Source organism: Pipistrellus kuhlii, unplaced genomic scaffold, assembly GCF_014108245.1.
Source record: "Pipistrellus kuhlii isolate mPipKuh1 unplaced genomic scaffold, mPipKuh1.p scaffold_m20_p_1, whole genome shotgun sequence".
Taxonomy (NCBI): domain Eukaryota; kingdom Metazoa; phylum Chordata; class Mammalia; order Chiroptera; family Vespertilionidae; genus Pipistrellus; species Pipistrellus kuhlii.
Genome location: NW_023425404.1, coordinates 197,113,460 through 197,128,606, shown reverse-complemented (window position 1 = coordinate 197,128,606; position 15,147 = coordinate 197,113,460). Strand labels below are relative to the sequence as shown.

Sequence of the window (15,147 nt, the reverse complement as noted above, 5' to 3'; positions counted from 1 at the left end):
TGTGCAGAAGGCAGCTAATCAATGATTCTCTCTCATCACTGATGTTTCCATCTCTCTATCCCTCTTCCTTCCTCTCTGAAACCAATAAAGATATATTAAAAAAAAAAAAAAAAAAAAAAAGGTAGTTTACTGAACATCTACTAAGTGCCTGCACTGGCTAGGAAAACAAATACTGAGTTGAGATGCAGCCCCTGCCCCAGGAAGCGCACGGTCTGGGAGGGGTCAGCACTGTTTGAAGAGTGATCTAGGAATGTGGGTCCAAACAAGGACTGCTGGAGGACCCCAGGAGCCTGCCAGGCAGGGGAGCAGAACGGGCAAGTGTCTATGTGAGACTCTGGTTCAGAGAACCCTAGTGACGAGCTTGGTTTTTGTGGCCGCAGCGCAGAACGGGAGCCGGAGGCCTGAGGTGGGCAGAATGCTCCTGACACCACTCCTGGTAGTTCAGAGAGTCTCCTGCAAGTGATGAGAACTACCATTTAGGCAACAGAATAACAACGCATTCATCTCATCCACTCTAGGCATTCAATTCTCTTGAAGCTGAGAAGGGAAGGGGATGGAGAAAAATGACCCCCCAAAATGGCCCATGCTCCCAACTCTTCTGCAAACCCATCCCCTCACTAGCCGGGCACTACACTGTGCAAGTGGGCACTGGTCCAGCTTCCCAGCCTCCTTCCAGGCGGGCGAGGCCACATGGCCAGGTTCCAGTGGGTGAATTGCAGATCACTGGTTACCTTTTCCCCTTGTTGGCCTGACACAGAGCCGCCCAGCGACCTCATGTTGGAACCGCCCGAGCCAGGAGGTGGGAGAACTTGGGAGAGCATGAGCTGCAAATACTAGTAAAGGTCCTTGGTGTCTTAGCCATTAACCAATTCAAGTTCGGTACAGCGGCTGGCGTTCACCTAAGGCCGTGGTCGGCAAACCACGGCTCGCGAGCCACATGTGGCTCTTTGGCCCCCTGAGTGTGGCTCTTCCACAAAATACCACGGCCTGGGGGAGTCTATGTTGAAGAAATGGCATTAGAAGAAGTTTAAGTTTAAAAAATGTGGCTCTCAAAAGAAATGCCAATCGTTGTGCTGTTGGTATTTGGCTGTAATGACTGAGGAGTTTGCCAACCACTGGCCTAAGGAAATACATATTCATGTGTTTTCCCCACAAACTGACCACCACAGGTGTGGATACCACACGTGCAGTCAGACTAAAACCTGCACAGCTGTGTGACTCAGATTCCTTCTGCTTTAAAAAGAACTGCTCGCAAAGGAATGTTAAAGTAATGAAATCTGCTCTCCAGGGTAAAGGCTTGGAGTAAGGGAGCAGTCAGGTGCTATGCCAGGCCAGGGCTGATCCAGGAAGTGTTTTTCCCTTCTGACCAGCCTCTCGCCCTTTTCTTCCTCCTCCTGTGGCGCTCCCTCCCTCCTCTGAGGACGTGGACTGGGGACTGAGCCCACGCCCACTTACCCGCTTTCCCTGTATCCCCCTTCTGGTAGGAAATGTGTCTGATACCCAAATCCGAAACCCAGAGACTATTAGGACTTCAATCCTGATTGCTCTTCCCTGAAACACCAGTACACAGAGCCTGGAATGGAAAACCTCTGGCTGGAAGCAAAGGGGAATTAGCAGGGACACTGGACTGTTATGAGCCCAAAACGGTGACTAGGCAAACCTGAATGACTCCTCCCTCTTCCACACACAAAGCCTGACAGAAACCCTGTAACAAACCACAACTATTCACAACAAAGCACCAGCAAGACTGGAACTGAGAGGCTCTCTGGGTTACACACCCAGCCACTGAGCATCAACAGGAACTGGCTGTGTGGCAATCCGGTCAGATGTGTGTGCACATGAACAAGGCAGGCGGCATGAGAAGTTAACGTCAGCTACACCAGAGATTCGGTGTTCGGCAAACATTTTAGAACAGGCCCTATTCAAGGTAGAAAACGGGTTAGATAGTTTAAACTGTGCTGTTCCACTACCTTTTTTTTTTTTTTTTTTTTTTTTAGTGGAACAGTCTTTATACCCACTGGAGCCGAGAGAAGTTAGTTTACTAGCAGAAAGAGCTGCTGGCAGGAATGGGGTTGCCTGGGGGTTTCTAAAGACCCCACCAACTCCTGTGCGCCCACAAAGCACCTGTATGTCACCCCGAACCACCCTCCCACGCTGCCATACCTCACCACGGGCAGAACCAAGGCAGGCTGGCAAGGCAGCTGAGCACAGAAGCCTGGGGTCCCCATAAAGTCGGCGTGTGATTTCCCGACAGAGCCAGCATACGGGGTGTTCCCAAACTCAGGAGGCCCAGTGAGTCCCTCAAAGAGCACACATTCTCCCTCTCCCCGCCTCCCAAAACCACCTCTTCCACAGCTGTGACAATTCTGAGGACAGGGACAGAGGCGAGGCGGAGAACGCAGAGGCCTGAGGTTTCTCGGAGTGCGGTCTGGCTGGTGAGCAGGACATACGCTACAGAGTACATAGACGCGCAGTTCTTTCCGGTTCAGTTCCCACCACTTCCTGCCCGCTCCTGACTCCACAGGGAGTCTCCGCTCCCCCCTCACCCCCCCCCAGGTGAACAGGGATCTCAATGTCAGCCCCAACCCGCAGGGCGGCTGGACTTAAAAGGTTTCTTTGCTCAGATCAAAGAACTTTCCTCACCCACCCAAGGGAAGGAAACAGATCAAGCCCCGCTGGGAGACAGCACTATTCCTGTTCCCTTAAGTTCAACTCCTGCTGGACAACTGGCTGGACCACAGGAAAACCAGGGGGCCTGCTTTTAATCAGGCCATTAATAACACAGGACGGCCTGAATCCCTTTCTGTTTGCCCCTTTCTGCTGCTCATCGGATGAGCTGGCATTTACGAGCATTCACTCGCTCACTCGCTCGCTCACTCTCTCAAGCAACCAGCAGGGAGGTGATCCTCATAGATGCCAGTGGGCGCGCAGCACCAGCCTCTGTGCCGGGCACTTTACCTGCAGCGCCCCGTTATCGCCGTTCCGGAGATAAGGAGACCAAGGTTCAGGAGAATGAAGCCGCTTAAGCAGCTCGCACAGCCGTCCCGCCAGAAGAGCAGAGCAGTCACCTCCTGGCGCTCCAGGCGCACTCTCTGGGTGCCCACCACGTCCGCTGTCCCCACGCTGGAGGCACAGAAGACGCCTCCAGGACCCAGCTCTGAGAGGTGCAGGCCCTCCGTCTCCACCGCATTAAACCTCCAGGACAGCTGAAACCGGTTTGGCTCAGTGGATAGAGCGTCGGCCTGCGGACTGAAAGGTCCTGGGTTCAATTCCGGTCAAGGACATGTACCTTGGTTGTGGGCACATCCCCAGTAGGGGGTGTGCAAGAGGCAGCTGGTCGATGATTCTCTCTCATTGATGTTTCTAACTCTCTATCCCTCTGTCTTCCTCTCTATAAAAAATCAATAAAATATATTTAATAAATAAATAAATAAACTTCCAGTACATTTACTCACAGGCTGCGTCACACCGGACTCACGCGACGGCCCAGAAGGACCGGGCCGGCCTGTCCCCCGCACCAGCCTTCCTAATGGCCCCCTCCCCAGGCCTGTGGACAGTCCCTCTGCAGCTTCCCCTGGCTTCACGCGCCTCATACTCTCTCAACAACCGTGGGCAGCTTTGTTACATCGATGAGAACCAAGGTTAAAATAAAGTCACAGACTGTCACCTGAACTAAGCAGATGAGCGCTGAGTAGAACTCCCCTCAGGATGGGAAAGAGCAAATCCGTGCTGTGCAACGAGGCAGCCAGTGGCCCCGGCTGGCTGCTGAGCACTGGGATGAGGCTAGTGTGACTGAGGAACCAGGTTTTCCATTTTATGAAATTTAAACAGCTACATGTGCCTATTGGCTGACGAGTCCAGCACAGTAGAGTCCAGCATAAGCACCAACTGTGCCCCACCCTAAGACCCGAGATGACCAAACGGAGGCCCTGCTGACGCCTGCATGACCCGCTGAGGGACCAGGGACATGGTACAGGAGTGTGGAGGCCACAGGACAGACATGTGAAACACAAGGCAAGCCCCTGCCAGCCCACAGCCTCCTCCGGCGGCTCCTTCGACCAGATCACTCTTCTCCCTCATCTCGTTCACAGCTCTGCTCAGAGGTCACTGCCCAGGGACACCCTCCCGGACCACCCTACTTAAAATGCACCTGCCACGCCCACTCTTCCCTCCGGGCACCCTGCTTTTTACTGCTCCAGCACAGAGCCTGACGGGACGCTCTTGCAGCTGTGTGCCTGCAGGATTCCCTGCCATCGGTACTTGTATTTGGGGGAAGGGGCTTTCTGTCCGCTGCACCGGGTCCTGGATATTATCACCAAGGAAATGAATGGCACCTGAATTCACTGAGAAGCATTACCGAGTTCCTGCTAGGTGCCAGCATGAGATGAGTGAGACACGGTCCCGCAAGGGCACGGGCTGGGAGCCAGGGAGCCACAGGAGGAGAGCCCACCGAAATGAGAATTATCTGCAGTGCCTACCTGAACCCACCTGCTCTCAGTGTGGATTCAGAAGCTACCCCAGGAACTTCAAGCAGGAAGGGACTGAACTCAAGGAGTTAGATGATTTTGAGATCCCTGTAAGGGCTGAAGGCATCAGCTCTAAACTGGGCCCCGGGGATGGCTCCCTGGATAGAGCTGCCGCATCTGAGCTGCCCTGGACTAAGGAACTCCAGGGCGCAGCGGTCAGGAAGCCACCACAGCCTGCAGCCACTCATCCACCCAGCGTCACCGCAGGGTGCTGCTACAGCAGAGCCTCCCGCCCCATGGCAGCAATGGATGGAGAAACCAGCCCGAGGGGGAGAAGTGTCTCCGTCAAACTTCCAATCCCTCCCACATGGCCCCCAACTCACACCCAGAACCCCACGGCAAGAGACTGCGGGAAACGCACGTGTTTCAGGCTCCGGCTGGCAGAGTGCGGGAGGCACCCGGAGGAAAGCGGTCCGGAGCAGGAACAAGCCAGCCACAGACCGGCCACCCACGCTCTCAGGCTGCTGGCAGTGAGAAAGGGACCGCATGGAAGTCCGAGAATGGCACCTCTGAGGGCACCCGCCTGCTCATGAGCTAACTCACCCTCAAAAGGAAGCGAAGAGCACATTTCTCCCTCAGCACCGCTCATGTCACCTCCAAATAATCACAACCCAGAGCCCAGGTCAGAACAGGAACTAACATTTTGCTTGAGCGCTTTCACAGCAAATGCTCCACAGCCGGGACTTATTTCCTAACCTGATGGTTTCAAACTGTTCATGCCGCAGGGCCTTGTTCATACAGCTGGGCCTTTTTTAAAAAAGTGAACTCTTATGTGAAACCCCAAACTACAAAGGCAGAACGCCAGGCCAGAAATCCAACCTGCATTCCTGGCCAGTGCCCAAAGCTTTACTGTATTATCTCGTTTGACCCTCACACCAACTCTTTACAGGAGGAACATTTAACTCATGTCATCCTGTACCCCCGGGGATCACAGAGGTTAAATGAGTTTCTTGATGTCACAGGGCAAAAATAGCAGAACTGTCGTTCAAACCTGGGTCTGAGCAGCTCGGCTCTTGACCACCACACTCATCGCCTCTATCTCTGGTTTACAACTTGATGCCAGGGTGAACCATAGATCGTGCCCCCAGGGGCCCTCAGCCAGGAAGCAGACCGGAAAAACACATCATTACAGTTCTTCAAACACAGCCAGGTGCATGCACACACACACTCCCTACCCACCCGCCCTACCACCACCCCCGGCCTTCCGAGAGCTATTCCTTCTGCCTGGGTCTCCCCCTGGCAAGCCCCTTCTTTCCATCCTAGCATCTCTCGTCAGCAAGGGTACTCGGAGCGCCTCTTCTAGAGCTTAATAAACGGTTACACAGAAGAAGACGTGAGTGGTCAGAGCTAATCTCCACCCTCCAGACCAGAGCCGATTAGCAGCCCAACCCCGGGCTGCTCAGAAGCAGCCGCCTCCTGTGCCATTCAAGTGTGCGCTGAGCTCCTCTCGCCGCTGTGCCTGGGCTCCCACAGACATACTGATACCCACACTGGGCGCACAGATCCCTCCATCCACAGTGAGGATCCTGCTCCAACGGAAAGACAGTTGTCAATTTCCTCCAAGGAAGCAATCAAATCCCAACATTTACAACCTGCTAGCTCAGTGGTTCCTAAAGGAGGGTGATTCTGACCCCTCCCTAGGGCATTCAGCAATGTCCAAGGGCATTTTTCACTGTCAAAACCGGGCTGTGACAGGCATCTAGTGGGCAGAGGCCAGGGAGGCTGCCAAACAGCCGTCTGTGCACAGAAATTCACCCACCCCACCATGCCAACAATGCCAAAGTGGGGAAATCTTGAGGCAACTTTTTCATGAGTGGACTGGAGTAAGCATAATGTCGGGACAAGAACTAGAAAAGGCTTTGGAAATCGTTTTTTAGAAATGATAATCATTTCTATTGGAATCATAGGTGGCTACTACTTAGGTATTCTCAAGAAGTAGCTGGATGCTTTACCTATTTGATCTCTAACCTTGCACAGTAGTTTTATGCTCCATTTAAGGCTCAGAGAGGTGAAGTAACTTGCCGAAAGTCACACAGCTATGAAGTAAGAGCGCTCACATTGAACCCAGCCAACCTGACCCCTGAACCAGTGCTCTGGACCACGGACCTCGCCCTGCCCCACAGTGTCTGTCTGTCTTCCCCTCCAGCAGTAAGCTCCTTGAGGGCAGGGCCTATTCTAAGCCCAGAGCGGAGTCTGCCCCAGGGATGCTTGTCACAGCCTGAATGAAAGGGAAAAGTGAGAGCGGTGGCCAGGCCCAAGCCCGCCTTCCTCCTACTCGTCTGCCCCCTGTCCTCCAGGCCACCCTCCTCAAACAGCAGGAGTCACCAACAGGCCTGCTTCTAGGCCACAGGCTCCGAACCATCTCCACCCCTTCCTCCCCCTGAGCCCCTTTGTCCTAGTCTAGCCTCCCACGATCCTGCCTATGCTTCCTTCCACAACCTAGAACTTGACTCAGTGAGGACAAGAGAACAGACAGGCGCTAGGGAAGAGAGTCACTTGGGCTCAGGGGATAAAGTGAAGAAACAAGATGACTCAGGAGCCTGGGCTGGGAACCCCAAAGGACCTGCCCTCAACAGAAACTCCCAAAGCCTGCAGTCCTCTGAGTACCTGCTGTGTGCCAGGCCCTCTCTGGAGCTCCCCGTACATTTCCTCCCTGTAAAATCTTTAGGTTCCAAACATTTTGGCACAGAGCCCTCTCCTCTTCAAAGGAAATCTAGATTAACGCTCTCCTCTAATACTTGAAGATTGCAGGACAGAACTCACTAGACATGCCCATGATTTCATATTTGACTCTTCTGTCATTAATATTCCACTAGCTTCCCACAGCTACTTAATGATGGCTCACGAAAATGTCTCAGCCATCAGAACAAGGATAAGGAGACAAGAAGCAAGGAATAAAGCAAAGAAGCGACATCTGATTTTGGCGGCAAACAGCCGAAAAGGATTTTCAAGAACCAGCAGCTTTAGAAATGATCGCACAGAAGAGGCTCCGAAACAGACAGAGACAAGGCAGTCAGGAGAATCACAACAAGCAACTGAGACTTCAAGGCTTGCTCCGTCGGCACTGCTTCACACTTGTCTGGATCTGTGCTGTTCACACTTGCCTGGGTCTGTGCTGTTCACACTTGCCTGGGTCTGTGCTGTTTCACATGTGTGACCCACTTCTGCCCCATAACTACAAGGGTGTAGAGGATGACAAAGGTAAGAGCACACCCATACATGAGCACTGCAGCACCACGTGCTAGGCAACCACCCTCATTGTGAGCAAGGTTTCCCAAATTTGCCAAGAACCCCAAGGGATTCTGAAAGCCTATCCCCCGGGCCTTCCGCTGAGGTCCTGATTCTGAAGCTCAGGGAAGGATCCTGAGGAGCCTGCACAGGCACCCAGGGGGACCGTAAACAGGAAACGCTGAAACCCTGGCCTGAGTAGAGGGGTCAGTGCAGCCACACCAGCCTGAACTGCCACTACACCACCTTAGGACCTGCCTCACAGGGAGAGTGAGTCTCCCCCAATATTCCCGGTCCCTCCCCACGAGGGCAATGGCTGAGTGATGCACTCTGAGACCAGGAACGCTGCTCTGGGAGCCCCAGGCCTGTCTGTCAGCACATCAGAGAAAAGGTGCCCCCAAAACACTGCCCTGGTCAGAGGGCTCCCTCAGGACAGGTCCTGAACTCATCTGTAAGGGCCCCCACATTCAGCTGATGGAGCAGCTGAGGCAGCGACAGGCTGGCATGCGTGCCCATGGTCACAGACGCCTGATGCCAGCACATCGCACCATCTGGAAGGAACGCCCTGTATGCAGTGCCCAGCATGGGTTTTGCTGGGGCCATACACATGGGGCAGCCAGTGTCAACCGCAGGAATGCTCCCACCTGCTAAGCCCTGGGCCAGGGCCCTCTGCAGAGCAGCTGTGAGCAAAGGACCGCTCTCCACACAGCCTCTCACAGCCGCGCCCTCCTCACAGCACTCCCACTTGCTGTGAGACTGACTGTTGTGCCTACTCCCACCGCTGTAAGCCCACCGACGGCCATTACTGCTCGCCATTCCTACCACCGCATTACTCCTGTGTCACCTGCCAAGAGCAGAGCCTAGGTCAGGACACGTGCTGAATGAAAGCACAAACGCACAGAGAAGAGGCCGAAGCTGTCCCCTCAGGGCTCGTGGTGAGACCCAGGGAGCCAGCAGCCCTGGTTTGGTTCCTGAGTGACAGGGCACCATGGGGAGGAGGGTGCAGGGCCTAGTCCCAACACAGGTGACAGCACACATCTCAGCAGCGACAGACACCCAGAAATACCAGGCCTGGGTCATGCAAACAGGGGCTGGAGTTAGGAATGTGGGTTACTAACTCTGACATCAACCACATCAGCACCCTCTGGTTGCCCTGGGAGACTCAAGGTGTTAGCATAGAGGGCCCTTCAGAGAATCGGGCTGACAACGGCTGCTAATTTGGTAACACGGACCACTTGTGGGTCACCCTCAGCCGTAGCAGGTCAGGGGCGGGAAGTGATAACAGACTGTGCGAGAGAGCCAGGGACACAGAAGTGGCAGCTAACAGCGAGGAATCAAAAAGCAGCATCGCACAGACCAGTCCAGCAACACCCCACAGGACCCTGGGCTACCGGGGAAGGCCTGCTCACCTGCCTGACACGGGGCCTGCTCACCAGGGCTTCCTGACACACACACGTTTCAGACAAGAACAGTTCAATGGGTATGAAGGCAACCACCTCCATCCTCTGGAGGGAGAAAGATGGCATTACCTTGTAAAGAAGTTACTAAATGGTCCCAATTTTTTCAATTTACTTCCCTCTGCAATTTCATCAGCACAGTCCTGCTGGTGTAGGTCATGAGTTTCCTTGATGGAGCTCAAGGTGACGTCAGTAAACTGTGGGTCATCGACATTCTCCAGGGTCACGATGGCACTGGAGCTGCTCGTGACCATGAGGTCCAAGATGTCCTCATTACTGACGGACAGGGTGGTGGACAGCTCGGTGCCGAGACTGGACACGCTGCAGACGGACACGTCATCGCTGCGGTTCAGGGCTTTGGAGGTGGGGCTGTAGAGCTTCACCGAGTCATAGCCCGTCCTGGGGAACGTGGAGGACTTCCGCACACTCTGCTCCCGCTCGGCGCTGGGGGGAGCTGGTGGCGCGTAGGACGGCAGCGGGCACGCGCTCTGGCAGGCCCGCTCAGGAACGATCTCCGACTCAGACTGCTTCCTCTTCACATGCACCACGCTGCAGGGGACGGGCTCCGGGTTGCCAATCTCTAGGGTAGGAATGCCTGAGTCCACGGACTGCAGGCTGTGCTGGTCTAGAGCCCCGAGTTTCAGCTTGGACCCACACTCCGGCAACGAGAGGGATCTGGGCGCCTTGAGATTCAAGTGTTGCAGGTTCTGAATATGGTTTCCTGGCCGACCATCCAGAATGCCCATCAAGGCCACGCCATTTGTAGAGCTGGAAAGGTTTCCATCGGTCATCTTGGTCCAAGGAGAAACTAGAAAAAACATCAACATGGGAATTTAGGCAGTGGACGCAAAAGCCAAAGACGCCACTCCTCTGCTGCCCAGCTCGAATGTCCTGACACCCTTTAAAGCAGGGAGCCTTGGAAGAAGTCCTCCAGACCCAGCTTTTCATCAGGACCAGATGCTAGAGTGTAACATAAACGATCGGGATGTAAAATAGCAGGAAGACAACACAAAGGATACGCGCAGGGCAAAAACATATTAAATGTCATCTTTGCCATCCTCATCACCACCCACCAGTCACCCGCCGACCCCCAGGAGAACACAGTGGCAGCATGAGGACGGCGCCAGCACAGGGCTTTGCTTTTTCGTGTGTGAGTGTTCTTCTCGGTGACAAACGGGCTGCCTCTGTCAGAAGTGCGTGAATTCGCAACCCATATAGAAGTCAAGGTTCTACTTGTTCTGAGACAGCATAACAATCAATTTGCTTTGGAAAACAAGAAGATAAATTGTATGTGCCTCATGCAGTGAGGTTACCACAACCATGCCCACTTTAGCATGCCCTCCACAAATGTCTCAGTTAACTCACTCAGGACTCGGAGGTAAGAAACTGAGGCTCAGGGTGGTTAAGAAGCAGGCCCGAGATCACACTGCTACTTAGCGGCAGGGCTGGGATCTATGGGGCTAACCCCCAAGTAGGCCGTTCCTAGTGGATGAACGGCTTAGTTTGCAGTTAGGAAAGCCAGGTCGGAAGGCTGGCTCAGTGAGGTTGGGTAAACCATAAAGGAAAACAGATACCATAGCCCTACAATAAAGCCCTGAGTGGGAAGAGTCAAAGCCGCAGTGACACACACATCCAGGACCCTGCCGACAGTTCTCTGCTTAAGTCGGGGGTGGGGCGAGGGGCTGAGAGATGCACCAGCCTGGACAGCACAGCCCCAGAGGTTGGATGACCCTGGCATATGTTCTGTCACCTTCCACTGTCCTTTAAAATTTCAAAACTAAAGAGACCTGGTGCTGCATTGTAATCTGACCTATGGCCCGGCTGGTGTGGTTGAGCATTGAGCTATGAGCCAGGAGGTCACAGTTTGATTCCTGGTCAGGGCACATGCCTGGGTTGTGGGCTTGATCCCCAGTAGAGGGTGTGCAGGAGGCAGCATATCAATGATTCTCTCATCGTTGATGTTTCTATCTCTCTCTTCCTCTCCTTTCCTCTCTGAAATTGAGATATTTTTTATAAAAATAAATCTGAGCTATGGAGCAGAACCCAGAGAACGGGACTCTGGGTTCTACTCCCAGCTCTGCCTTCCTGTCTTGGGAGAAGGAAACAAAGCGCCAGGAGAACAGCACTCACTAGGCCCCCGGCCCCCGCCCGGTCCCGGCCCCGGCCTGGCGGGCACAAACAGCGCTAGCGAAAGGTTCTGGAGCCGGCAGAACAATGATAACCACTCTTTCTTTCGGGGGCCGTTGTAGCTTTTACACAGAGCCTTCCTGCTCCCCCTCCAGAAGCCTGGCCCTCCTCTCAATGTCAACACAGCAAAAGCAAAGTCATTGAGAGCAGAAAAGGGAGGAGAGATTACTCTCCCTGCCAGAGATGGAAGGAACCAGTCAGTACGGCTCTGGAGCAAAGAGTAGAAATATGAAGGACTAAATCGAGAGGCAGAATTCAGAAACAGATGCACTACACACAAGAGCCTGAACTGTGACCCAGGGAGGACGGAGGAAGATCTAACCATGATGTTATGCTAACTGGCTAGCAACTTCTCTTGGAAGGCAGAACCACACTCTGCTACAGACAAAATTAGAGTTTAACACAAAAATGAAATTATAAAAATGTTGCATAAAGTGTTCTCCAGCCTACAGAGCAAAAACTCAGTTCATCCTCCGAGAGGGCTGAGCACCCCGGCCCACCTGTTCCTGGCTGGAGCCACTCCCGGGCAAGGCCACAGCAAGCCGCCTCCGAGACTGCTCCGGGGAAACCCTGAAATAAGACCGGCACTCACAGAGGGAGTCCAGCATACACAAACCTGGAAGTTCTTTTCTTTTTAATTAAAGGAAAATATGGTAAGGAACATATTTAGCGCATCGTTAAGAGCTAGTCTTCGGAGATGTCAAAGGTAATTAGAATTATCAAAACACCATCAACACTCCCACAGTCAAGCTGGGGAAAAGCTGAAAAGCCCACCCCAACAGGAAGCCCTCAGGGGAGCAGAGGTCTGCCCCTTAGCAGCTGGGGCAACCTCAGGGGCATGCTCAACCTTTCTGAGCCTCAACTTCCCTCTTCCCCAGCAGGAGAATGGGCCATACCACAGGAGTCCCAGGGAGACCTGAGGATAAATGGCAGAGGTTTGGTGAAAGGGCCAGCACACCACACACGGCCTCTGACACACAGTGGTGCCCCATAAACGAGACTCTCCTCTCCGTTAGCCACACTGAGCGCTCCGGTCCCCGCCAGAACATGGCCTGCAATGCTGACGCCAGGGTGGCAGGAGCACCTTGCGCTCCGTCTCTCTCTCTCGGCCGCGGGGCCGGGGACAGCAGCCGAGGGCCTCTTCTGAGGGAGACGCTGAGCCACCTTGGAGGCCTCCGCTGGTCCCAAGTCCAGTTTAAGTTCCTTAAACCTCAGGACCAGGGTGTTAGCCTTCGGGGAAACCTAAAAGGAAAGAAGTACTTCCGCTTGCAACACACTCTAAAACCAAAATCTGCAAGGGCCAAGACCGCCTGTCCTCACCCCTGCCACCTGGTGCCACCGGTGCCAGAGCGCCGAAGCCGCCCTCCAGAGCACCTGCCGTGCGCTCCGCTCCGAGAGCGTGCTTCCGAGGCAGGCTGCGGGGGGCTGCGGGAGCCCGCCGGAGGCCAGCTGCCGGTGGCCCGCCTCCAAGTCACACGCTCTCTAAAGACAGACTAAGCCTCAATTCCCTGCGCTGGCACAGGGCCCGCCCGGTCCGCCTGCCAGCCTCCCCAGCCTCCACTGCCACCCTCAGTTCTCTACACCCAGGTCCCCCTGCCTTCAGCGCCCGGGGAGCTGGTAGCAGGTGCCACCAGGAGACACACCGGGACATTCCCAGGCCACCTCCTCTGAGGAGCCGTCGCGCTCTGCCAGGAAGCCGCAGCCCTCCTTCTCCCAGCCCCTTTGGCCACACTCTTCCTGAAACCACTGGGCCTGCAGCTGCCCCGTCTGCTCGCACAGGCCTCTGAGCGCCAGGCAGGCCCGCACTCCGCCTCTGGACACACCGCTGGCCACGGGCCTGGCATGGGCTAAGGATCCCAAATCTCTGCTGAATTAATGAGCGCGAAGAGGGCAGGTTTCAGGACAGTCCATCCAAGAAACATCTGCTGAGAGCTGGGTTATGTCCCAAAACAAGGTCAGCAGTGACGGTAACAAGAGGAGAGAAAGTCCCTGGACTCCTGGCATGGGAGCGGACCACACACAGCAGGGAAGCGTGACCACCCTGAGCACCATGGCAGCTGCCAGACTAGCCGGCCAGGAGCCGGTCAGCAGGCGACGGTGGTGGGAAGTGAAGCACAACCCCTCCCTCCACAGGTGTTTCCCCAGGTCCCAGCCGCTGTGGCCGAGCCCCCGCCCTGCAGCAGCGGCCACCACGGCGGTGCGGCCCCAGGCTCTCGTGTCTGGGCACAGCCGGCGCCAGCCATGGAAGCGCGGGAGACGTGTCATGACCAGCCCTCACCTCCCAGACGAGAGGAAGCACACCAGACGTCAAGGGTACGAGGGGGATTAGATTCAGGCAGCAAGCCTGTCTGCCCCAAACTGAGTTCTGAGGTCGCAAATAAGATCAGCGCCTGAGAGCCTGGAACACCCTCACTCCACGGGCCGCGCGTCTCAGGTTTGATACAAGTCAGAAAGCAGGCAGTGGCTGCCCTAGCCGGTGTGGCTCAGTGGATAGAGAGTCGGCCTGCGGACTCAAGGGTCCCAGGTTCGATTCCAGTCAAGGGCATGTATCTTAGTTGTGGGCACATACCCAGTGGGGCATGTGCAGGAGGCAGCTGATGGATGCTTCTCCCTCATCGATGTTTCTAACTCTCTATCCCTCTCCCTTCCTCTCTGTAAAAAATCAATAAAATATATTTTTTTTAAATAAAGAGAAAGAAAGAAAGAAAGAAGGAAGGAAGGAAGGAAGAAAGGAAGGAAGGAAGGAAGGAAGGAGGGAAGGAAGGAAGGAAGGAAGAAAGGAAGGAAGGAAGGAAGGAAAAGATAGAAAGAAAGAAAGCAAGCAAGCAAACAAGCAAGCGGGCAGCGGCTCTGCCAGATTGCAGGTAAGGCTTTCGAAACAGTCCATCTTGAATCAACAGTTTCTTCGCCTTAAAGACCAACAGGCCTGTCTTGGCTACCTCTTCATAAATGAAAGAGAGAGCTCATGAAGCTAAAACCAAATGCCTTGCTTGTGCCCTCGGGAGGGGGTGCCCTCGGGGGTGGCTCTGAGGAGGAGCGATGCTGCCCACCCACGCCGATGTCCTCCCCGTCCAAGCTCCCGGCTGGGTCCGGAGGGGAGCCACCTGCTCAGCACAGGGCACCGCTGCCCTGGAGGAGACTGTGCACTCGCCTTCGCCGCCCGCCTCCCATCACCAGCTCCGCCACTGGCCCCTACTTTACTCCTCCGAGCTGTGCGGCATGTCCGGGGGGAGCCAGCTCCACAGAGGGCTGCACCGGCCCTCCCCCATCGCTCTCCTGCTCGCTCAGGCCCTGGCTCGGGCAGGCAGGTTCCGGGAAGAAAGGCACAGGGTGTTCCAGGGCTCAGGTGCCTCAGCATTAACAATTAACAATTAACAAGAGAGCCGCCTCTGCTCACCAAGTGTGCATTACACGCTGGGCATGGGTTCCGTGTTCACACCCACCACCGGTATAACCCCACAACGACCCTGTCATTACCACCCACAGACAGGAAGACAGAGGCATGGAAGGTACATGTAACATGTAATAAAGGGGCTGTGCAGGGTCATACACAGAATGGCGAGCTTTGTAGTGGACTTTTTAAATGTGTTTTTAAATGTGTTACTCTTTAGGATTTTTTTTAAAAATCCTAAAATAAAGAATTTCTTAGAAGCTCAGTATGTTCCTCTGCAGGGTGAGTGGCAACTTTTAGGAACCTGGCATGTAACACAATGTGTAAATACGTTTGGTCCATCAGCAAACCAGGGAGA

At 54.6% G+C, this 15,147-nt stretch overlaps 1 protein-coding gene across 6 annotated transcripts in view; it reads right to left on the bottom strand.

Moving 5' to 3' along the window:
• The window catches only part of LOC118709086 (TBC1 domain family member 14), a 136,821-nt gene that overhangs the window by 48,057 nt on the left and 73,617 nt on the right, over positions 1 to 15,147 (bottom strand). For 5 of the 6 annotated variants that reach the window (XM_036420912.2, XM_036420954.2, XM_036420964.2 and 2 more), the window contains one exon: positions 9,284 to 10,019. In XM_036420912.2, coding sequence (XP_036276805.1) covers positions 9,284 to 10,019 — 736 coding nt within the window. Of the gene's footprint in view, positions 1 to 9,283; positions 10,020 to 14,549; positions 14,590 to 15,147 lie in introns of those variants that run through there. The other variant, XM_036420979.2, reaches the window with a different exon arrangement.